Source organism: Neofelis nebulosa, chromosome 12 (assembly GCF_028018385.1).
Source record: "Neofelis nebulosa isolate mNeoNeb1 chromosome 12, mNeoNeb1.pri, whole genome shotgun sequence".
NCBI classification, from domain to species: Eukaryota; Metazoa; Chordata; class Mammalia; order Carnivora; family Felidae; genus Neofelis; species Neofelis nebulosa.
The window spans coordinates 32,678,066-32,704,548 of NC_080793.1; the positions used below are offsets into that span (position 1 = coordinate 32,678,066).

General features: G+C 38.2%; 1 protein-coding gene across 2 annotated transcripts in view; it reads right to left on the reverse strand.

Moving 5' to 3' along the window:
* STX17 (syntaxin 17) overlaps positions 1-24,423 on the reverse strand; it is a 74,014-nt gene extending 49,591 nt beyond the window's left edge. Inside the window, exons 1-3 of one of the 2 annotated variants that reach the window (XM_058694771.1) lie at positions 24,363-24,423; positions 15,322-15,507; positions 3,020-3,085 (exon numbers count right to left, since the gene is read on the reverse strand). In XM_058694771.1, the coding sequence (XP_058550754.1) occupies positions 3,020-3,085; positions 15,322-15,444 (189 nt within the window). In that variant the 5' untranslated portion in view covers positions 15,445-15,507; positions 24,363-24,423. The other variant, XM_058694773.1, reaches the window with a different exon arrangement.
* Positions 24,424-26,483: the final 2,060 nt, after the last annotated feature.

Here is a 26,483-nt window from a genome sequence, read left to right on the forward strand (position 1 = left end):
TTATAACTGTTCATGAAATTGTCCAAAAATCAGTTTTATACAAACTAGCCAAGAACTAGTCTATACACAAAATTCAGAGCATATATGAATAAAACTAAGCAAATACTTACATCTAAAAACAGTCTCAATCTCATTCTTTTTATGGCACACATAAATCTTTTGTGCCAGATGGAGGTCATTAATGGAGGTCAATATATTCTTTAATCAGTAAACACTCTGACCATAACCACTGTCTCAAGAAAATAAGTGATTTTTACTAACATATTAAACAGTGAAGATGGCAAGAAATCCAAGTCATAATAATCTCATTGACATTTACGTGCTTAGCACCATTCAATAAACACTGAATCTTGATGAACAGCAGGTACTGTGATATACACAAATAGCAGAGACACAATCCCTGATCTTCAGGCTTATAATCTAGTTGGCAAGCAGTAAAATACATATATAGAGAGGTAGGTCAAATTTCTACTAGACCTCAGGTCAATCTGTTTTTCTCTATCTCCACTATCTCTGTAATCTCTCCTAAATGATCTCTTGCAATCATTTCATTCTATCCCAATCTATTCACTACACTGCAGCTACAGTAACCTTTTTGAAATCCAAGAAGATCAGAGATGCATTCTTTGGAAAAACAGACTTTAGATTCAGAAACACCAGGCACAGGGCTAAAAGAAGGGATTTATGTGAAAGCGTGTACTGAACAATGAAAGCCCAGCATCCTTCACCTACCCTGCTTTTATGACTGAAAAATAAGTGCCTACTTGCCCTGGGAGGAGGAGGAAGAGGAGAAGGATTCTTCTTTAGAAAACTGAACCAGAGCAAACCTCCAGCTACTGATGTCTGGAGGGTCATCCAAGGAAAATGCCATCATTTGCCAATTCTTGCAATTAAAGATTTAAAAAAAAAAAAAAAAAAAGGAAAGAAAAGAAAAAACACAGAGTAATAACATATTGAATAATTTAAATTTCCCAGAACTAAAGAACATAAATTTTTAGACTGAAAGAGTCCAATACAAAGCACATCATCATCAAATTTGAGAACACCAGGGATAAACAGACTACAAAAGCTTCCAAAGAGGGGGAAAAAAAAAATAGATCTCATATAAAAATTGAGAAATCAGACAATATCAGCTTCATTAAGAGCAACACTAAACTAGAGAACCCTCAAATCTGAAAGAATACCAGCTAGAATTCTATACCTACTGAAATTAGCAATCACATGTAAGGGGAGAAAAGGGGTATATTTTAGACTCATAATAACTTAAAAATTTACCTCCAACGTAAATTTAGAGAGCTTATTTAGAGAGCTACTGAGAGATGTACTCCAACAAAACAATGGAGTAAACCAAAAATGAGGAAGACATGATACCCAGGAAGACAGGGACCCAACACATAACAGCAGCTGAAGGAAGTCCCAGAACAGCACCTGTGCAAGAAGCCTAGAAAGGAAGTCCAGATTGGAACTGGGAAGAGGGCTACAGGAGGGAGTGTTCAGGATAAAGAACGGAAGTAGAATATTTGGACATATGAAAATTATTACTGATAGCACATAGCAAAGATGTGGAGCATTTAGAAAAAAATTACGAATACACAGAAACCTAGGAAATTAAAAAAAAGACAAATATTAACTTCAAAAAAAGCAAAGACAATATTGTGTTTCACTATTTGGTTTAGAAGAAAACAGTATTTTTATAATCAAAATAATAAAATAATGATTTATAATTTAACCAAAAATTATAATGTATGTATTTGTATAGGCGGAAAGAAAGTACCAGAGCTGGGCAGAAAGCTAGATCACCACCTATTATGGTAAGAAGAGGTAATGTCTGAACCTGATTAATTAAGAAATAGCATTCTCACATTATATTAAGGAATAAAGAGCTACATACCAGGGAAAATGGCCAAAAGGATTAAAAGTGGTTTCTTCCAAGTAGGACACAGAGATGGAGAAGGGTAAGGTAAAGCTTTTACTTTTATTTCACTTTTAACTATGTAAATATAGGACTTTTAAAAATTAAAAAAAATTTTTTTAACATTTATATTTATTTATTTTTGATAGAGCACAAGTGGGGAGGGGCAGAGAGAGAGGGAGACACAGAATCCAAAGCAGGCTCCAGGCTCTGAGCTGTCAGCACAGAGCCCTACGCAGGGCTCAAACTCACAAACCACGAGATCATGACCTGAGCTGAAGTCGGACGCTTAACCGACTGAGCCACCCAGGTGCTCCAGGATTTTTAAAAATTTAAATAATTAACATTTATTTATTAAAAAGACAATAACTGCAAAGAATACTTGTAATAAATACTATGTTACTGTAACAGTATCGTTTTGAAGTTCTTTTTAAAAAAAATTTTTTTAAGTTTATTTATTTTGAGAGACAGAGAGAGAGAGAGAGAGAAAAAAAATGCATGTGTCAGGGAAGGAGCAGAGAGAAAGAGCAGGAGAGAGAATCCTGAGAAAGCTCCATGCTGACAGCACAGAGCCTGCTTGGGATTCTCTCTCCCGCTCTCTGCCCCTCCCCCACTTGCACATGTGCACACTCTCTTAAGATAAATAAACTTTTTTTTTTTTTTAAGACAACAACATAATATATGCAGGGGACATGAACAGGCGATTTACAAAAGAAATATTACTATCCAAGACACATATGAAAAAAACTTTTACCATTCAAAGCAATAAAAGCTCCAGATTAGAACAACAAAAGCAACATTATTTTAACTTACTAGTAGGCAAAATTTTGAGAAACTGATAATACTAATGTACATAAGATTTTGGAAAATGCGTTGATTTTGAGTATAAGTTGATACTTTGTTCCTGGAGGAAATTTTGGTATTATGAATCAAAATCTTAAAAATATGTATGACATTTGATTCAGTGACTCCTGCTAAAAATGCACCCTTAAAGAAATAGTTACAAATATACATAAAAGGATTCAGCCACAAGACTATTTAGTTTAGCAAAATATTCTTAAGACTGTTTTTCATATTGATCTACTAGAAACAATGTAATAGACTTACCTGAACTGTACGGCCTGCGTTGATATGCTCTTCATGCAACTTATCCCAGATTCGGCACCTTTGATACTACATAAAAGAGAGGAAAGGTACTGAATTCTTGTTTAATCACTAAACTATTATTTCTACTTATCCACAAAAATCCCCACTCACCTACCCAAACTTAAACATACCAGCTAAAAGTTATGGACTTTATAGTTGCAGTTAATGGTTCAATGACAATACAAGTAGGAAATTTTCAAAAACATTACACACAAAATTCTGGCAAATGGTAAAACAAATAAAAATCACTAGATACAATTCATTTTACTGAAGAAAAAACAAAAAACCAGTGTACTTTGTCTTAAAAATTCTTTGGAGATGAAAAAATAAAGAATGAGAATGTAAAAGTGTGAAAAATAAAAAGATTAAGGGTACTCATCAGATAGTCTTACTATTCATGAAGAATTTTAAAAGTTTGTCAGTGATAGTGTCAACTATTAAAAACCAAAATCTGACCTTGAGAAAAAGTTACATTGATAGTGCAGACTAGAAAGTATACAAAAATGAGAATGAACATTTAATATACATGCTTCAGTTTTTATCAAGACAATGTTTAGTTTTCAGAGTTTCACCGAAGAAACTTTATGCATATGATAATGGCAAATTTTTCATCTGACAGGAACCACAGCAAAATGTGGTAACATTACAGCACAATACTTACATAGCATATAAACATCAACATCAAACATCACATATTATTTCTGGTTGAAATGAAAAATCCAAATAATATGTTAGCAGTTGTGAATAATGACATTAAACATATTTCTGGTATACTACAACACTAAAAGAAAAAAAAATCCAATGTAGAAATACAATGAAAGGACAGAAACATGAAAATGTCCCATATATGCATGAAAGGTGTAACAGATTACAAAAGAGCACTAAAAAAGTTTCTAGGGCATTTTCATATTCCTTATTCTGCATATTCTTTAAATTTGACAGTGAATAATGCAGCAAAAAGCTCTTTAGATACTCCTAAATGTTTTTACCTCATCTAAGAATTAAACAATAACTACTAAGCTTAAAAATAATATAGAAAATACATTCACCAAACAAATTTAAAACCACTATCAAACTACTTTCATTTATAAGAAAAATTAAACTGATACCATCAGATCTGGTATGAATGCTCTTCTATTTCTTTCCCCAGGTTTTAAAACTTTTAATTTGTATTAAAGGCTCTTTTAGATAGTGTTATTGTATTAATAAAAAGATGAGAAGAGAAGCCAAAAATAGGGGTGCCTGGATGGCTTAGTCAGTTAAGTGTCCAACTCCTGGTTCCAGCTCAGATATGATCTCATGGTTCGTGAGTTTGAGCTTCGCATTGGGCTCTGGGCTGGCAGCACAGAGCCTGCTTGGGATCCTCTCTCTCCCTCTCTCTCTCTCTACCCTCCTCTACTAGTCATGCTGTCTCTGTCTCAAAAATAAATAAACTTAAAAAAAAAAAAAGAAGTCAAAAATACATGTTTGAAAATAAGTCACTTTTATTTTTATGATTATTTTTAACATATATTTATTTTTGAGAGACAGAGTGCGAGCGGGGGAGGGGCAGAGAGAGAGGGAGACAGAATCTGAAGCAGGCTTCAGGCTCTGAGCTGTCAGCACAGAGCTAGATGTGGGGCTTGAACTCACAAGCCATGAGCTCATGAGCCAACTGAGCCACCCAGGCACCCCTGAAAATTAGACACTTTATTATTATTTTTTAATGTTTATTTATTTTTGAGAGAGACAGAGACAGAATGTGAGTGGGTTAGGGCAGAGAGGGAGGCACAGAATCCAAAGCAGGGTCCAGACTCTGAGCTGTCAGCACAGAGCCTGATGCAGGGCTCGTATTCACGAGCTGTGAGATCATGGCATGAGCCGAAGTCGCACGCTCAACCGACTGAGCCACCCAGGCACCCCAAAAAATAACCCATTTTTAAATTTATTACTCAACATTAATCTGTCCTGATATTTTAAGAAAAATGAATGTTAAGAGAACAGAGTTAAGAATTTTTGGAGGCCATGGCTGCTAGAATTCATGGACCAGAGTATCAGAGAGGAGAGAGCTGCATGTGAAGAGACAGTTGCAATGGGAGGAGATGACTACACTGAGAGAGACAGCTCCAGAGACCTGCAGGTTTTCCTTTTGAGTCTTCAGCCAAGTATAAGTCAGCACATTCACACAAGGAAAACTACCTGAGGTCAGAAAAAGAACCACTGAAAAGTTTCCTTTTCCTTTGGTGGACTAATTTCCAGAGATCACACAGCCAGAAGCAGTACATGTGAGCCCCAAGTCAGAGTGGAGTGGGAAAACCTTGCAATAAACTGCACATCAGGTATGATACTCCAAAGTGTTGCCCTTCATGGGGAAAAATTAACCCTGGAAGAAAGAATATTTTAATCCTTCATGATAAAGCTTCAAAGAATGACTCAAAAGGGTCAAACTGCCCCCCAAATAACTAAGTGTGTCTCACACATCTTAAAGCTCAAAAATACTTGAAGTTTAAAATGTTCAGTATCCAACAAGGTAAAGTTCATCATGTCCGGCATCCAGTAAACAATTACCATGCATACAAAAGAGCAAGAAAAATGAATCAATGGAAACAGACTCATATGATAGAGATAATGACATTAATAGACAAGGATATTAGAAATTATGATATTAGATAAATGAATAAAGATGTGGTATATATACAGTGGAATATTACTCAGCCATAAAAATAAAATCTTGCCAGTAGCAACGACATGGATGGATCTAGAGGATATAATACCAAGTGAAATAAGTCAGAGAAAGACATATACCATATGATGTCACTCATGTGGAATTTAAGAAACAAAACTAAAAAAAACAGAGACAAAAAAAAAATCTTAAATATGGAGAACAAACTGGTGGTTTCCAGAGGATGGGTGAAATAGGTGAAGAGGATTAAGAGTATATTTACTGGGATGAACACCAAGTAATGTATAGAATTGTTGAATCTTTATTTTGTACAACTGAAACTAATATAACACTGGAGATTAATCATACTTGAATTAAAAAAAAAAAAATGACAGGGCACCTTGGTGGCTCAGTTGGTTAAGAGTCAGACTCTTGATTTCAGTTCAGGTCATGATCTCATGATTCGTGAGACTGAGCCCCACATTGGGCTCTGCACTGAAGCATGGAGACTGCTTGGGATTCTCTCTCTCCCTCTCTCTCTGCCCTTACCCTGTGTGCACATGCTCAATCTCTTTCTGTCTCTCAAAATAAATAAATGAATATTTAAAACAAAAGAATGACTAGTTGTGTGAGGTTTGTAAACTTGGGCAAATCAGTAACTTGGACCTCAGTTCACTATTCTATAAAAAGAGCAGGTTGAATTAAGTCATCACTAAATTTATTTCAGTTTTAAAATTTTATAGTTTTAGGGTTTATCTGTTCATATATATGAAATATTCATGACCACGTAAAAAAATTCATTATAATAATACTTTATGAGTAGAGAGAGGGGAAACTGAGAGAAAGCAACGTTGCTTCCAGAGCCAAAAGAAAAATGTGGGCTTGGGCTGTAGAATATTTTCACACCAGAGGAATCCCTTATAACAGTCCAGGTGGTTATCATTACCTTTTCTCTCTAAGCCTACTCCCATTTTTTGGCTAATATTTTCCACCCACTATTTCATGAAACACTTCCATGGTGCAAGGCATTGGGTTTCTAGGACAAAACAGCAAAAACTTCTTACATTATTCCCTCAAGCCTTTACTAAAACATATATCCAGTAGGCAATGCATTAAGATATTTACCATGAATAACAGGCAATTAAAGTAACTGCAGAAACAGACTCATAAATACAGAGAACAAATTGGTGGTTGCCAGAGGAGAGGGGGTAAGGTAAGGGGCAAAATAGGTGAAGAGGATTAAGAGGTACAAACTCCCAGTTATAAAATAAATAAGTCATAGGGATGAAAAGTACAGCATAGGGAATATAGTAAATAATACTGTAATAGTATTATAATAACATTGTATGGTAACATTGTATGGTGGTTACACTTAGGGTGAGTGTTGAGTAACATATAAAACTGTTGAATCAATATGTAGCATACCTGAAACTAATATAACATTGTATGTCAATTATACTGCAATAAAAATTTTAATGTTTTTAACTAATACAAATAACTACAAAAAAAGTTATGTAGCTCCTGTGTTCAAGAAAGTAGAAGAAAATATGAGCACACTAAGACATGAAAGATATTTTTAAAAATTTAATTCCTAGAGGGGCGCCTGGGTGGCTCAGTCGGTTGAGCGTCCGACTTCACTCAGGTCATGATCTCACGGTCCGTGAGTTCGAGCCCCGCGTCGGGCTCTGTGCTGACGGCTCAGAGCCTGGAGCCTGCTTCAGATTCTGTGTCTCCCTCTCTGTCTGACCCTCCCCCATTCATGCTCTGTCTCTCTCTGTCTCAAAAATAAATAAACACTAAAAAAAAAAATTAAAAAAAAAAAATTTAATTCCTAGAGTTAAAAAAGTCATCTGAAATGAAAAATGCAATGGATGGGATTAATAGCAGATAAGACAATGCAAAGAAAAGAATAGCAATAGAAACAATCCAAAATAAAGCACAGGAAGAAAAAAGATGGACAATAAATGAACAGGGCATCAGCAGGTCTTGGGCCAACTGAAAGCATCATAGTATACGTGTAATTGCACTCCCAAGAGAAAAGAGAGAGGGCAGAAAAAATATTTGAAAAATGAATAACCAAAGCTTTTCAAAACTTGATAGAAACTATAAATCCATAAGATCTGAGAAACTCCAGAAATGCCAGAAATATGAAAAATGAAGAAAACTATAATACACATGACAATAAAATTTCTTAAAATAAATGATAGAAAAGTCATAAAAGCAGCCACAGACAAAAGGCACATAAAGTACAAACGAAAAAAGACAAGAATGACAGAAAACTTCTTTTGAGAAACAATGCAAGCCAGAAAACAACGGAGCAACATCTTGAAAACAAACTAAAACGTAACGTGGAATTCTATACCCAGAGAAATATTTTTTTTAATGAAAGCAAAATAGGGGCACCTGGGTGGCTCAGCTGGTTGAGCATCCAACTTTGGCTGAGGTCATGATCTCACATTTCATGAGTTTGAGCCCTGCATGGGGCTCTGTGCTGACAGCTGTGTGTCTGTCTGTCTGTCTCTCTCTCTCTGCCCCTCCCCCACTCACGTTCTGTCTCTCTCTCAAAAACAAAGGGAAAAAAAAAAAGAAAAGAAAGGAAAATAAAGACCTTTTTTCCAACATAAAAAAACTGACAGTGTTCATCACTAGCAGACCTGTACTGCAATAAAAAGGAAGTCCTTCAGGCTGATGGAAAAATGATACCAGAGAGAAACCTGGCTCTACACAAAGTAATGAGCACTGAAAATGGTAAATATATAGGTAAATATAAAACATTTTTTCTTATTTCTAAAATCTCTTTGGAAGGTAACTGTTTAAAACAAAAATAACAATGTATTGTGGGGCCAATAATATATACAGAAGCAAAATATATGACAATAATACTATAAAGATCATGAGACAGGAAATAGAAGTATATTGTTATGAGGTTCTTATAATTACATGAAGTGATTTATATATATGTGTGTGTGTGTGTATACACACATATATATAATTATTTAAAGGTAGAATGTGAAAAGTTAAAGATGGATACTTTGAATTATAAAACAAGCACTAAAACCCAGAAATAAAAACAAAGAGGTATAACTAATAAGCTAACAAAAGAGAAAAACTGAATTTCTAAAAAAACATTCAATTAATCCAAAAGGGAGTAAAAGAAGAAAAAGGGGACAAAGAACAGATGGGGCAAACATACAAAACTAGCAAGATGGTAGATGTAAAGACAACCATTTGACAAATGTCTATTCATTATAAAAACTCTCACCAAACTAAAAATAGAAGTTAATGTCCTCAACCTGATAGAGGCATCTACGTAAACGCTACAGTTAATATCATGCTTAGTGGTAAAAGGCCATTCCTTAATACTGGGAACAAAATAAGGAGGTCTGATCTTACCACTCCTATTCAACATCACACCAGAGACCCTAGCCAGTGCAGGAAGGAAGGACACAGTCGGAGAAAGAAGAAATAAAATAGTTTGTCTTCACAGGTGACATAATTGTCAACACAGAAAATATCAAACACTGTAACAGAAATGCTGCATAATATTAGCAGACAGCCCAATGATCGAAAGCCATAAACTGAATATTACTCATGTAATGAAGATAAATAATGATACCTACCCCATAGTGAAAAATAATTCATTGTGCCTACAAAATATCAAAAATAACACCCCCCAAAACAAAGCACAAAGCCTACCTCCCAGGAGTGTGAATCTCCTAATGCATTATTACCATTTGCTCACGTGTCAAGCAAGCTGTAGAAGAGATTAGTGTCTTAGGTGGAGGTGGAACTAAATGACCTTATCTCTTATAACAATAAAATTCTTTTAAAAATTTTGTTAATGTTTATTTATTTTTGAGGGAGGTGGAGTCAGAGTGCAAGCGGGGGAGGGGCAGAGAGAGAGAGAGAGAGAGAGAGAGGGGTGGGGAGACACAATCCGAAACAGGCTCCAGGCTCTGAGTTGTCAGTACAGGGCCCGACACGGGGCTAGAGCCCACGAACCATGAGATCGTGACCTGAGCTGAAGTCAGATGCTTAACCAACTGAGCCACCCAGGCAACCCAGTAAAATTCTAAGAAAAATGGGGGTGCCTGGTTGGCTCAGTCTGTTAAGCGTCCGACTTCAGATCAAGTCACGATCTCGCGGTCCGTGAGTTCGAGCCCCGCATCGGGCTCTGGGCTGATGGCTCAGAGCCTGGAGCCTGCTTCCGATTCTGTGTCTCCCTCTCTCTCTGCCCCTCCCCCGTTCATGCTGTGTCTCTCTCTGTCTCAAAAATAAATAAACGTTAAAAAAAAAAAAGAAAAGAAAAAGAAAAAGAAAAATAAGGAGTAAGATAGTTCGGATTTCCTATTACTTGCTACAAGCTATACCTAACTTATATTACATTATTAAAATCTATCATCGCAAATTTTTGGAGAAGCGGAAAAAGCTAAAGTGATTTAGTATGTGTGAAAAAAAATTACAAGAAGTAAATCCTTTAAAATTTAGTTGTGAGAACTACTGACAAGCGTTTTTGAACTGTGCTGTTTTTACAAAACATTGTTGTCCATCTACACAGCAGCACTAGAGAGACCAGTGAAAGCAATGCTGTAACTTGAAGCAATTAGGATGTGTTTGGTTGCAAATAACAGAAAACTCAAAAATTTTAAATTGCTTTAATAAGGACATTTATTATCTCCCCTCAGAAGCAGCCTAGAAGGTAGTTTAGTTCAGAAGCTTACAAGCTCACCAACTGCCTAAGTCCTATCTTTCTTCTTTACCACTCTCAATAGAAAGTTTTTGTCCTCAGATTTGTCCCCTACTAGCTATTGTTCCAGATACAACAGGGAGACACAAGGCCAGGAGAAGCAGAACTGTTTCCTCTCATGTGTATCTTTCTACCAGTAGGAAAATCTTTTCCAGAAGTTTCCATATCCCAAACAGGCTTTCCCTCCAGTCTCATTAGCCACAACTCTAGGATACAGTTGCTATTCACACACTGACAAGAATGTAATTACTACCATTAGAAACATTATTCACCACCTGTGCTGAAGATTTCCTACTCTGAAGCACAGGAAGACAGACTGAATCAAGGTTCTGTCAGGAAGAAAAAAATGGGGCAGGGGGTGGGGGTGGGGGTGAAATTAAAAGACTGAAATAAACATTCTCAGATTAAAAAGAGAAATGGAAAATTTTTGGTTGTAATCACAGGTTTCAAAACAAATCAAAACAAATCAGTAAATAACAAATCAATGAGACTGATAATGTTTGATTTTCACCATGTAGTTTGTGTTTCATACTGCCAGAACAGTTCATGCCACTCATTTTCACAATTATATGTCACCTATTATTCTCTGAATATTTCCTATTTTCTTAACTGCACTGTAAACTTCTTCAGGATTAGAAAACTAATTTTTTATGAACTTTTCAGAGCTACCAATAAAAGAAATAGCAAACACCAACACTTATGAAAACCTAACATATATTTATTTCTTGCAATTAATAATTTTCCTCCTCATTAAACCTGGAAGATTGAACACAAGCATGTATCTCTGCTCTTTTCTAAAACCCAACTAAAATGAACAATAAGGGACTTTAAAAGGCATACATTCATAAGAATAATGAGAATATAACAGAAGATATCAGTGGACATGAAATTTTAACCAAATTTGAGAAAATCGAAAGATTACAGACATGTTGCAGACTCAGAAGAGTCTGCCGAAACATGAGGCTGCAGAAGGAGTGAATGGTGTGGGAGAGGCAGTGAGTGACAAGCCAATGGGCACATCACTACACTGAAAGGCTCGGTAACCAGACGTACCAGCTACCGGGCAGCCAGGATATACGGTAGGGCAGAAGGATTGGTTCAAAGCTTAGGGAAGGAACAGGTAGTCTATCTCCCACATGCCCTCTCCGCAGGCCCAAGCAACTACACTGCCCTGGTCACCACAGAAGACAACGTTCCACAAGAGTGTCTGGTAGCTCCCCATGAAAACCCATCTTTCACTCGCTCCCCCTCCAAGTTACAAGACCTTTCCTACTCCCTGCTACACACACAAATACCTTCTGATTAGCACTCTTAAATATCAACAGCTGGCCAAGGAAAGCAAAGTCCATAATACTGCAGGCTGACACAGAAAAGAAAGGGAGAGAGTGAGTGAGTTGTGGAGAAGATAAGAATTAAGTTTAAAAAGAAGAAAGAACAAAGAAACTCAGGAAAAACGGACAAAGAGGCAGATAAAACTTAAATAATAATAATACCCCATGGATGATACTGCATCCATGAAACAAGAACAGGAGGATTCTCTTTAAAAGAAAAAAAGAGGGAACTGACAGAAAAAAGAACACAGTTAGCAACAATACGATTCTCTTTATTTCATCTTAGCTGGAACGTAATAGCTGATGTAATAGCTGAAGCTGGAGCTGCCATTTTACATGCAAGATAGAAACCAGCTGAGGATCCGAGAGCAAGATAAGAAGAGCCAGAGTCTTTAATGACCGCTGAGCTGCCACTGCAGCCCTGGAGTGCTCCCTAACTGTGAGAGGTTCAAAATAAAAGCAAAAACGAAAAACGCCTATCTGATGTGATACGCTACTTGGGGCTTTTCTGCCACTTGTACTTTAACCATATACTAACACAGTACGTGCTACGCAGTAAGTTTCCTCCCAACCCTGCAACCTGAAACAAAGAAAATTATGTCCCAAGCATATAATCATGTTGTTTCTATCCGCTGTGCTTAGGTCTATCTTACGTTAGCCAAGAAAGCTGGATGCTAACACTTCGGGTTTCAGCATCACAATCTAATCACATCTACCACGTGCAATACAGTGTAGTGCTGAAGGACCCGTGGCAGAGTCACAGGTGCCCACGGCACACTGCACGCATTGTGTTCGGGTGTTGCAGCGTCACTCCACTAAGGCTGACCTTCAATTTCCCTTCAGTGTGACTTTCTTCTTTTAAATTCATACTGGATGACGGATGGCTAACATAATAAATATGTGATCTGTCTACACCGTTCCCCCAGGAAGAATATGCCTTTTTTAAAATAAGGCACTGTCACACACCTGGAGCCCAAACCTAGCTCTTAACTCTTTTGTCCATGGTGAACATTGCAGCTTTTAAATGTTTTTACATTACCATAAACTATTAAAATATGCTATTCAATCATACACAGACACACACACACACACGTCACTTTCATGCAAAACTAGAAATCCTAGAGACAGTATTATGATCAAGAACATAGAATAAAACACAGATCAGTAGGAGTTTGCTTAGCTGCAGATATCCCCTACACCGTGAATTATAATTATTCCAACATTGTCTAAAACTTTCACGTTAAGTAAAGATTTCACAAAATGCTAAAGTAAAAATGTTATGGTAGACAAAGAGGAATATACCTCTGGAATAATTTTCTTAGGAAGTCTGGCACAACTAATCAAACTGCTAATAAATCCTTCCTATCCCTACCTCCCTTGTTCCCAGGGTTCTGGCTTTTCCATTGATGACTGACTGGGTGGTACATGTGGCTAGGACCTGAGGGAATGATGGCAGGCACTTTCATACAGAATAAGTATAAGAAAAGGGAAATGAAAGACACGCCGAACCTCAAAGGTAACATAAGACAACAGTCCACCTATTTCTGCCTTTCAGAATCAACTTACCTGCTAAATTCTTGTCGTCTTTGTAACTGAGCACTTTGATATGCGCTCAGGACTTTAAAACACACCTTATCAACCTCCCTCCCAGGTATGATCAATCAAAAGTAAACAACCCTACTTCTATATTATTATAGTGCTAAAAGAATGAGCTCTCCTCAAGGCGCCTGGGTGGCTCAGTCGGTTAAGTGTCGGACTCTAGGTTTCTGCTCAGGTCATGACCTCACAGTTTCGTGGGTTCAAGCCCTGAATCAGGCTCTGCGCTGGCAGTGAGGAGCCTACTTGAGATTCTCTCTCTCTCTCTGTCTCTGCCCTGCTCATGCTGTCTCTCTCTCTCAAAATAAATATATAAACTTAAAAAAAAATTAAAAAGAAAAAAACAATGAGCCCTCTTCATTAATGAAAGCATGGAACCCTATAATTTGTTTTTGCTCATAACAAGAATAACCAGTTTACCAGAAAACTCCTCCACCCTAAAAAGTCACAGTACTTATTGTTTACAGATAAAGAAATTAAAAGATGACAAAATACTAATCTTGAATTCTAGATAGCTTCATATTTGCATTGAAATTTCCATCTTAATATTCTTGGCACTTATTGTCTATACTTTTTAAAAAGATGTAAATACTAGGAAGACAGATGGTATCTACTGGGGAAAAAAACTGACACTCTTCTTAGTTGTATAATGTGCTCAGGTGAGGGTGATAAATATTGTTTACACTGAAAGGCTTAATGACCACTTCCACACCACCCCCCACCACAAAAAATTAACACAAAGTGACACAGCTTAAAATGCCTAGTGGGGGAGGGGCACCTGGGTGGCTCAGTCAGTTGAGCTACGGACTTCGGCTCAGGTCATCACTTCACAGTTGGTGAGTTGAAACCCCACACAGGGCTCTGTGCTGTCAGTGCAGGGCCCACTTCAGATCCTCTGTCCCCTTCTCTCTCTGCTCCTCCCCTGCTCTCTGTCTCTCAAAAAAAAAAAAAAACATTCAAAAAAATAAATAAATAAGGGCACCTGGGTGGCTCAGTTGGTTAAGCATCCAACTTTGGCTCAGGTCATGATCTTGCGGTTCGTGGATTCCAGACTCATATCTGGCTGTGTGCTGACAGCTCAGAGCCTGGAGCCTGCTTCGGATTCTGTGCCTCCCTCTCTCTTTGGCCCTCCCCTGCTCGTGCTCTGTCTGTCTCTCTCTCAAAAATAAATATTAGAAAACAAATTAAAAAGATAAGTTAAAAAATAAAAATTAAAAATAAAAAAATTTACACTGGGAGAGATCATTTTTAAGGAGCAAATCCCACTGACCTGTCCTCTAGCAAATGAAACCAAATAAACTGCCAAATCAATGCTCAGTACTCAGTAAACCTGATGCTCCCATGAATGCCACAACTATTCCATCAGACACTGACCTGTCCAGGTTCTATGCAACCTTCACCACAGTCCCTGAGACTAGTGCTTCCCTCTACCTATTTCCTAAACTGATCTGTAGGTGCTATTTCTTAATTTGGGGCTTTCCTCAATGGGAAGAAGTCAATTTGGGAAATTCCCTCATATCACACAATGATTTACCTCTTTATGCTACATGCACCTAAAGAGGATAGGAGTTACTGATAGACCCCAAAGTTCAAAAAACTTGCCATGAGGCGAATGAAATTAAGGCAGGCCCCTTAGCCAAAGTTCACTGCCTTTACATTATGGTACACTATCAAACGATTTGTATGTTAATTATTAACTACTTAATATGTCAGCATGTACAACTTAAAAGGCATAGTTTCTATTCTAATATTCCTCCCTAAAAAAATGAAGAATATGAGAGGTATATTTGTAAAACAAAACCCAGATGAAAAAATGAATATTGTTAAATCAACAGGAGATGGATATTTTAGCAAAGCCTCTTATCTAATATTCTAAATTTCGCTGAAATGCACAAGTATAAATCAGAATATGTAACTGTTTCTCGTGGCAGAAAACGAAAAAACTCACCTTTTCAATATTTATCTGGTGTTTTCTTAGCCTCTCCAGGTCTGTTGGGATTACTATCTTAATGAATTTCTGGATAGCTGGTTCAAGACGGCGTAATTTCACTTTTTCTTCATCTTCAGACATTCTAGAAAAATGTTATGTCACTTCTGCTTGCAGCAACTGTCTTCCCCACTCACATGGAAAAACCTAAAAGGCAAATATTTAAGAATGTTTTTAATCGGTTTCTATTATTTTCAAAAGCGAACAACTAGGTAATTTTATGATTTATTCTAAATATATATTCAACTTAGTTCTGAACTTGAATGACTTGTGTTTTCTTGAAGAAATCTTTTATTTTAGGGGCACCTGGTTCACCAGCTCAGTTGGTTCAGCGACCAACTCTTGATTTCAATTCAAGTCATAATGTCACAGTTCGTGAGATCAAGCCCCGCACTGGGCTGTGCGCTGACAGCATAGAGCCTGCTTGGGATTCTTGCTCTGCGTCTCTCTCTGCCCCTCCCCTGTTCATGCTCTCTTTCTCTCTCTTCAAAATAAATAAACTTAAAAAAATTTTTATTTTGAAACTCTTTTCTCTCCACAAAAGTAATGTATATTCACTTTAAGAGAATATGAAAAAGAAAAAAGAAAATACAAAAAAGAGAATAAAGTAAAATCAATCAGGGGTGCCTGGGTGGCTCAGTTAAGCATCCGACTTTAGCTCAGGTCATGATCTTGCAGTTCATGGGTTCAAGCCCGCGTCGGGCTCTGTGCTGACAACTCAGAGCCTGGAGCCTGCCTCAGGTTCTGTGTCTCCCTCTCTCTGCCCTTCCCCTGCTCATGCTCTGTCTCTCAAAAATACATAAAGATTTTTTTAAATTTTTAAATAAAATAAAATCAATCATCTCCTCACCCACAGTTAACTAAGCTTTCCATTTTCTTTCTCCCGTTCTTTCCATTTTTTAATTTTTTAATGTTTTCATTTATTTTTGAGACAGAGAGACAGAGCATGAGCAGGGGAGGGGCAGAGAGAGAGGGAGACACAGAATCTGAAGCAGGCTCCAGGCTCCGAGCTGTCAGCACAGAGCCCAACGTGGGGCTCAAACTCACGGAGTGTGAGATTGTGACCTGAGCCGAGATCGGACGCTGAACCGACTGAGCCACCCAGGTGCCCCTCTTTCCATTTTGATGTCTGTTTTTTTCCATATAAGAATGTATATGCTTAAATACCTTTTTTTAAAAAAAGCTATGAATTTATTGCCAAGTTTTCATTTCCCAGTATATCTTGCACAAGACTAACCTTTTTAAAAAAAGATGTCAAATGGCAAAATTCGAAAAAAATTCATAACATTTCTGCTTGTATCAAACTTCATTTCTTTTTTTTTTTTAATTTTTTTTTTTTCAACGTTTTTTATTTATTTTTGGGACAGAGAGAGACAGAGCATGAACGGGGGAGGGGCAGAGAGAGAGGGAGACACAGAATCGGAAACAGGCTCCAGGCTCCGAGCCATCAGCCCAGAGCCTGATGCGGGGCTCGAACTCACGGACCGCGAGATCGTGACCTGGCTGAAGTCGGACGCTTAACCGACTGCGCCACCCAGGCGCCCCTCTTTTTTATTTTTTTTTTTTTAATTTTTTTTTTTTTCAACGTTTTTTATTTATTTTTGGGACAGAGAGAGACAGAGCATGAACGGGGGAGGGGCAGAGAGAGAGGGAGACACAGAATCGGAAACACTTCATTTCTTTTTTTAAAAAAATGTTTGTTTATTTACTTATTCTAAGAGAGAGAGTGGGGCCAAAATCAAGAGTCATGACCTAGGCCAAAATCAAGAGTCAGCCTTAACCAACTGAGCCACCCAGGGGCCCCCAAACTCCATTTCTAACCTCATCATAATGTAACTATGTAACTACAGACTTTAAATATAACATCATATGCAACTCTTTTTTCATTGAAATCCTTTAAACTGCCTCTTCCCTTTCTTACAATGTAGACAATGATGAGCATTGTCTACAACCAATACAAATAACCAGTAACAGAGGTGGAATAAGAAAGAATTCCTGAGAGTACTATCAGATGTTCTTTCTAATTCACCAGTAGTCTTCTACCAGTGTTGCAGAATGTCACAGGGTATACTTTTGGCCCCAGGATAGGTGAGGGCAGAGGCTGGCAAGTGAGCAGGCTCCAGGATCCCATGCCTGCTTCAACTGGAGAAAATTTACTTATATATATTTCATAAATTTGAGCTAATTAGATTTTACATCAGTAAAGGACTCCACAGCTTAACTAAACTTGAGAACCACTGTTGTGCAACCTTGCTTTCATGCCGTCTCATTAGCCCACAACCTCTCCTAAATTTAAAAAAATTTTAAGCTATGTTAATCCCAATGGGTTAAGGTGTCTTAAACCAGGGTCCATTATGGACAGAGGTTCCCAAATATACTTTATGGAGTCCCTGAATCTTTATGAATAATTATTAATGTATTTTTTACTTATTTCAGAGGACAGAGTCCATTGTTTTATGATATTAAAAAAAAAAGAGATCACTCCAGAAGCATTAAGAACTATAAATAATGTTGTTTCTCTCCTTTCCTTCACAGTTGAAAATCCTGAAGTGTTGGTTATATAGACTATCTCATCGACTTAGTAACTTGGTTTTTATGTCTAAGCTTGAAAGCAAAAAACGGAAAATCTCCACACATCAAAAATAAAGAGAGTTCAACAGCTACAGTAGTTAAGTAGGAAATGGAGATATACGGATAAGTTCATTGCCAAAAGAGTCCACAGAGCCAACAGGAAAATTCATAGCTAAGGGACTAGACATAATAATCTAAAAACGAAATTAAAGGGCATCTGGGTGGCTCAGTCAGTTAAGTAGCCCACTCCTGATTTCAGCTCAGGTCATGATCTCACAGTTCAACAGTTTGAACCCCACATCGGGCTCTGCACTCACTGCACAAAGCCTGCTTCGGATACTCTGTCTCCCTCTTTCTGTCCCGCCCCCGCTCTCTTGCTCTCTCTTTCTCAAAATAAACATTACATTTTTTTTAAAGAAAATTAAAATAGGTACAGTTTAAAATATTCAAAGATACAAAGGAAGGAATAAAATATTTTTACAAGTTAGGTAATACTATGAGATATCAGGCTAACCTGAAAAACCAAGTACAAATTTGAAAAATAAAAACCTAAAATTAGGTTAAATAGTAAACTATGTAGCTGAAGAGAGAATTATTGATTGGAAGATATCAGAGGAATAAAGAGATGGAAAACATAAAAGATAAAATGAGAAGCTCAGTAACAAATAGGAGTCCCATAAAGGAAAAATAAAGTGGTGAAAATATTATTCAAAGCGAATATGCTGAAAGAAAACAAAAAGAGAGAATATGTTGAGAATTAAGATGCAAGACCTCAAACTGAAAATGTACATAAGCCCCAAGAAGCATAAATTAAAAAAAAAAAAAAAATGTGCCCCTTCCTCGCTCACTCACTCTCTCAAAATAAAAAAATAATTTTTTTTTTAAAAAAGAACTACTAAAAGGCACACTTTAATAATAAACCCAAAGGAGATGAATGGTGAGGAGCTATGATTATAATAAAGTATACTGTTACTGGGTGGATAAATGAATGAATGAAAGAAAAAAGGGTTTATTTTGAATAAAAATCTTTGCATGTAAATTATTATTTTTCTATAATGCATCTTTTATAGAAGCATAGTGTTAATTCCATAGATGCTCCATAATTTAATCATCTGTTGCTGGCTATTTAGGTTGTTCCAATTTTCCACTATTGTAAACTACACTACAGCATAAGTACCCTTCTTACACATAAATCCATACTACCATCTATGATGGTTCTTCAAAATAACTAGAAATAGAATATGTGCACAAATTTTTTTTTAAGTTTTGATACCACATGTCCCAAAGGTTGTGCCTATTTACATTCCCATTAGCAACATATCAAAATGCCCATTTATCCATATTCCCACCAATACATGGTATGGTTCTCCTTAGACATTCAAAAATAGTAGGATTCATTTATTAGCCATTTGCACTCTTATGAATTGCCTACTAGTGCTATGTATCTATTTTACTACAGGGGATGTCTTTTTCTTATTATATTTAACATATAATAGACTCATAAATTATCAATTATTTGTCTCACAATGTTCCCAGTTTATCACATTGCTTGTGTTTTTTTCTACCATGCAGATTATATACTATAGGAAGAAATCTTTACATCTACCACCATTCCTATTTTCTTACCATACCTGATACTCAATATATGCTGATGGAATAAAATATTTTTTCACATGTCTCTTCTTCACCATTTCTAGTTTCATCACTCCAACAATGCAATATGCATAGCACCTTACAAGTGTCTTAATTGGCCTGCCTTTAGACTCTTTCCCCTCTTCTAGGTTTTTCCTCAGACTACCACCAATTAAGAGAACTCAATCACCAACTGCAACATGCTACTCCTCTGAACAAAAACTTCCAAGAGTTCCCTATTATTTGAACAAAAAAATACAATGTTCTTAAGTAGATACACCCAATCTAAGTATTATCACCCAACCTCTACTTTTGGCATTGCAGTGATGCTCCCTCTGTCTAGATGTTCTTTTATATTCCACCTGCCTCTAAAATTTATGTATCATTTGATACACAACTCTAATGTTTCTGCTTTCCCTTCCACTAACCAGCTTATGGTGTACATAACAACCCTAATTATTAAATATTTGACTTGTTTGCACTGTTCCCTGATGCTATGATCATTTTTTTTTTCAGTTCCCAAAGTGATATTTCCAGGTTAGAGTTGTGCATGATTCTACCCTCAGCTTTCTGTGTCCAAGGACAATCTGGTGCCTCATTAAAGCCATTTATCAGGGAAGACATTCTGCCCCAAGAACCTCCCAAGAGACTTTTCTAACTCTTGGTCTCCCTCTGGCCAGTCTTTTTTTCCTTCTCGCCACCATTTCCATTTTTATAAAATTATAATAAAATGCTTATATAACACTAAAATGAGAATACAGTATAAACTTGGTTTGCAAGCATAATGCATTCCAGAAACATGCTTGGAGTCCAAAGCACTCCTATCAAAGCAAATTTCAAGAAACATTGGCTCAGTTGTGATCATGTGACATTCGGCACCATGTAGAAGTACTACTCCTATGGCAAAACACCAATCATTTATCAAGTCAACATTTGTTAGAAATGTTTGCTCATCTTGCAGAACACTCGCAGACCAAGTTACTTGCAATCCAAGGTTTTACTGTATAACATTCAAATAATTGCATAAATCATGATGTTATTAAAACAGAAATTTGTCCAGCAGTGGCTCCAATCATAAAATAGCTCAAATAATCTTTGTAAGCTGTTAAAGGAAGGTCTTCATCCAATATACAAAATGTGGGTTTATTTATTTTTTATTTTTATTTTATCTCTATGCTCAATGTGGGGCTCAAACTCACAACCCCGAGATCAAGAGTCACAGGCTCTACCAACTAAGCCAGCCAGGAACCCCCAAAATGTGGTTTTAAAATATAATTGAATAATAGGTAAAAGTATATTTCAGCATTTCTTGATGATCTCACAGTTCATGAGTTCAAGTCCCATATCTGGCTCTCTGCTGTCAGCACAGAGCCCACTTGGCATCCTCGGTACCTCCCTCCTCCCTGCCCCTCCCCGGCTTGCTCTCTCTCTCTCTCTCAAAAGTAAACACGCGGGATGTTTGGGTGGCTCAGTTAGTTGGGTGTCTGACTTTGGCTCAGGTCATGATCTTGCGGTTCTGTGGGTTCAGCCCCACATCAGGCTCTCTCCTGTCAACATGGAGCCCACTTCAGATCCTCTGTCTCCCTCTCTGCCCTTCCCTTGATCATACATGGCTCTCTCTCTCTCTCTCAAAAATAAACAAACAATAAACATTAAAAATACATTTTAAAAATTGCAACATATTTCCAATATAATTAAGCCACAAAAATAAAAAATACATTTACATTAACATCACAACTGTGTAAAATATGCCTTTATAAAAGAGACAAAACACACAAAAATGCCTAACCTCCTAAACTTCTGTACAGTTGATTTCCTTGTAACATTTTTTTAAAAATGTAATGAAATATTTGGGGTGATAGAATTGTTCTGTATCATGAAGGTGGTGGTAGATATATAATTATACGCATTTGTCAAAGTTCACAGAACTATACACTACAAAGAATGAAACTTTGAAAATTAAAAAAAGAACACAAAATGTGGAGGAACACAAAATGGAACACATGTTATAAAAAAACAAAACTATTACCAACGAATAGCATAACCACACTGAAAGAATTGGGGGAAGAAAATAATCTAGGTAACTGGACAACAATTTTTTTAAAGTTTTTATTTATTTAAGACAGAGAGAGAGAGAGAGAGAGAGAGAGAGAGAGAGAGAATCCCAAGCAGGCTCTGTGCTGCCAGTGCAGAGCCTTACGCAGTGCTCGATCCCACAAACCATGAGATCATGACCTGAGCAGAAATCAAGAGTCGGATGCTTAACCAACTGAGCTACCCAGCTGCCCATGGAAAAATATATTTTAAGAGGATACTAAAAGGCTGAAGACAAAAAGAACTACACACAACTATACTGTATGCTAATCAGTAAATTTGTTTTTTTATAGGAGTATGAGTAAGAAATCCTGAAAATCCTTGATGTGTATACTAGGACTGAACAAAGAAGAGAATATTTTGTAGAACATGAAAGACACATGTCTGTCGAAGAAAGAATAGGGGCGCCTGGGCAGCTCAGTTGGTTGAGCATCCGACTTCAGCTTAGGTCATGATCTCGCAGTTTGTGAGTTTGAGCCCCACGTCGGGCTCTGTGCTGACAGCTCAGAGCCTGGATCCTGCTTCCGATTCTGTGTCTCCCATTCTCTCTGCCCCTCCCCTGCTCATACTCTGTCTCTCTCTCTCTCAAAAATAAGTAAATATTTTTAAAAACGCTTTAAAAAAATCACAGTAATAATCAATGAAGGCAACTTCCATCAATGGATGGTAAAGTCAGCAAGTGAAAAGTCTGAGGAGAAACAAGATACCTACATAGTTTAGAAACTCTCCCATTACAAGGGAAAAGTAGTAAATTTACATTAGAGAATCATAGCAGTCACCATCTTAACCAAGTGATCAATAATATCAAAAGCAGTGTCTTATAACATGAACCTCTCATATGAGGAACTGAGAAGGTACATCCACTTCCGAGGCATCAACAAAAAATGCACAGCTGTAATCTAATCATAAGAATGTATCAGACAAAATTCAGTTGAGGGACACTCTACAAAATAACTGACCAGGATTTTTCAAAAGTATCAAGATGTGGAAAAACAAGAAAAGACTAATGAGCCACTCCGATTAAAAGCAATGTGGATCCTGAGAAATATAACAGAAGCCCATGGGGGAGGGGAAGAAAAAAAAAAAAGGTTAGTGTGGGAGAGAGCCAAAGCATAAGAGACTGTTAAAAACTGAGAACAAACTGAGGGTTGATGCGGGGGTGGGAAGGAGGGGAGGGTAGGTGATGGGTATTGAGGAGGGCACCTTTTGGGATGAGCACTGGGTGTTGTATGGAAACCAATTTGACAATAAACTTCATATACTGAAAAAAAAAAAATAATAATAATGAAAGCAATGTGGGATCTTATATTGGATCCCAGAACAGAAACAAAGTCCATTAGGATAAAAAAATTATGAAATCTGGAAAAAAAAAAAAGTGGTAGTTTGGTTAATAGAACTGTACTAATGATAACTTTTAAAATTTTGATTACTGTACTATAATTATATAAGGTGTTAACTTTTTTTTAAAAAAGCTGTAAAGATCTTTTTTTTTTTATTTAAAAAAAAATTTTTTTTGAGAGAGCACAAGCGGGGTAGGTGCAGAGAGGTGGGGTGGGGGTAGAGGGGCAAAGGATCCTAAGCTGGCTCTGTGCTAACAGCAGAGAGCCCCATGCGAGGGCTCGAACTCGCTAACCCTGAGACCACGACCTGAGGCTCAACTGACTGAGCCACCCAGGCGCCCTGAAAACTCTATTCTTTTGAAACTTCTCTGTAATTGTAAAATTATTTCAAAATAAATAGACTTTTTAAAAAATGTATTAACTGATGTTTCACATGGGCCAACTGACATTTATAAGTCAAGAGCTGCCCTAATACTCGTGGAGGTAGGGGTGCCAGGTGCTCTGCAACCGATCCTTGGGTGCTTACAACTATTACTACCTGCATACCCTTAACACTCAGGTTTCCCGTGAGGAAAAAGTACCGGGAGGTTCACTAAATTACTTAAGAGGTTATTTAAAAGTGAAACAGCCCCAATTATCAAAAAAACTCCAAAACTGCCGGCAACCTTCCGCCCCCAAAAGCGATGAACACCGTCCTAGAGATCCCACAGGTCTTCCCACTGGTGGCCCCGAATGTTCTCAGGCACGTCCCCCCAAGACGGGGCACTGACTTGGGAAAGAAAAGTCATGGCCCCAAGTCCTCCCATATGGTCTCTTCTCTAAGCCCTCTGATTCTGAATTTATAAAGGAGGGAGTGAGATGCGGGACCTTCCAGAACCACCTTCCGATGTGGCTGACAGGAGGCTCCGATTTCTGGCTCCCCAGTCCTCCCCTCATTGCCCCCGAGCCTGGAGTCGCCTCTCGCTCGCTGTGTCGCCCCCGGCACCCCTGGGCCACAAACACCAGACGCCGCCACCTGGGAACGGATGCACGAGCGGTCTCGGGACCAAGGCGCCGGCGACCCTGCGACCCTGACGACCTAGGGCCCACACTGCGTCACGGGCAGATCAGGCGCAGGAAACTTTCCCACCCCGCGACCCCGGGAGGCCGCCAAGCTCGCCCTGTCGGCCGCCTCCCAACACCCGCTTCGAAGAGAGCTTCCAAAAACGAAACCGCCACTTCGTGGAGCCAGGAGGACCCCCAAAGCGCTCGCACTCCGGACCTGATGCCGGGCTTCCCACCCGGCGCCTCTCGCGCGCGCGCGGGTTCAGCGCCCAGCCGGTCAGGGCCTGATGCCCCCGAAGCAGCCTCCCGCAAACCCCTTACCTCCCGCCGGGGCGCTCGAGGCCGGTTGGTGTGCACGGCGCAGGCGCGGACGCGACGGGGCGGGGCGTCGTGATGGGCTGGCTGGGCTGGGCCACGCCCCCTCCCGGCCCTTTTGGGCCCAGTGGGGCGTGGCAAGGTCTCTGTGGCTGCTCCCAGCCGCAGGAATGATTTAAGAGTGGTCTTGGTTTACATTGGGGGTTGTAACATTGGAGCCGATACGAAAGAGACCCACAGTCGTTTTTTTAGGTCTGTTTGTTGTGTTATCAGTACGAGATAATTCATACTGCATAGCCTTCTACATTTTGCAAAGTTTTTCCGTCCATTTTCCTGTTTTAACACGGATTTTGGTGGGCTAGCCGTGTGTTCTAAGCTTTTTACACATGTAGAAACTGAAGCTCCTCCGAAAGGTTGTGCCTTCTCCCACTCATCCCCAAAACTCCTGTGAGGTGGACAGGACACGGTCTTAAAAAAACTGTAACAGGCACAGAAATTGAAGCTCAGACAAGTTGTGATTCCCTTCCCCCCCAAAGCTGGTGGCGATCCTTATCCCAATTTCACAGATATGACGCTGAGGTTAAAGAGTTTTGAGTGACTCAATTCCAGTTCAGCCAGTTAGTGGCAGAGCTGGGACGCCCAACTTCGTTTCCCAATTACCCTCTCAAGCTCTTCCAGTTACCAGCTGCTCCCAATGACCACGCAGATGGCTGGCTTTGAAGCCTGTCCGGGTCACATGCTCTGACTTCCAGACCCCGCCTCTTTTATGTGTTTGTGAATGTTCAGATGACTTGTTTAGAATGTGTCCGCTGATAATTTCCTTAGAAGACATAAGGATGTTCAAGCCACAGCTCAGGAAACTCAGGTCTTACCATCTTCCAGAGGAGTGGGTGTAGAGGTAGAATTTGTAGACAAAGGAAGATTAGGGGCCAGTGAGAAAGCCTTGCACTAAACTAGAACAAAAAAAATCTAAGCAATTTAGAGATTCTTTGTGGGTATAATGAATTCTGATGTTTGTTTGCTTTACTCTAGGAATGAAAGGCTTATAAAATTTTAATTCTAAGGAGAAATATTAAAGTATTAAGCAATGCCATGGGAAAATGTTTTTCCAGCAAGGGTCAATTAAACAAGATCTTTTGAAGTAAACGTCGTTCAAAACAAAATAAGTCCTGAAAACCAACCTCAACCAGGGTAGGGAGATGTGGCATTCAAGGATTCTATATTTGAAACTTATGGGTTATTTTATGTATGTTTGCTAGAACATAGGTGTGTCAAGGTAGCAGGATAAAGCTTTTTAATCTAACAGCTTGTTAGTTTGATTTATAATCTCTAAAAATTTAAACATACAGTGTGTGGAATTCTTTGTGTTCATTTAAAAGACTAAGAAAGTAATATATATTCACGATATGAACTAAGAAATCATATTTTTAGTATCATAGAGCAAGTATATGGAGAACCTGAGAATCAGATTTAGGGCAACAATACAGACTTCTGAGGTTATCTTCCCAGCCCAGTCCTTTTCTGGGAACTGCCTCTCCACCCCACCCCCACAGATCTACAAGCTGTCACTTATAAGCCTCTGGTAGCCATTTTGTACAAGCCTGAACCCATGCCCCTGACCATAGTGAATTGTTCTAGAAGCTGACATCTGACTCAAGCTGGAGCAGTAAGATACCTTTCCCAGGAATTTGGGTTTGGGACTAGGATTCTAGCCTCAGTCTGACTGGTTTCTAGAAAGGAGAAGATGCTCACAGCAGAGCTCCTGGTGGCTGTGTTTTTCACTCTATAGACTGGTGAATCAGAGGAAGCCATGATGCTCTTAGATACCATTTGTAATTGTGGAGAAATGAGTATAGGTATGTCCTAGTCCGTGGTGTTAAAAAAAAAAAAAAAAGGTTTTTTTGTTTTTTGGTTTTTCTTTTTGTTTGTTTTTTCTCAAACCATGACTTATTGAAACATCTATTGCAGTTTTGAATGCGTTCTATTTCTTTGTGCATTCTACATTCCAATATCATTTATGATACCAATGTCATTTGGAACTGAGACAAAGAAAGGTTAAAAATAAAATAATAGTAGTTACCTTTGGGATGGCATTAACTGGGAGAGGGCATAAAGTAACTTTCTGAA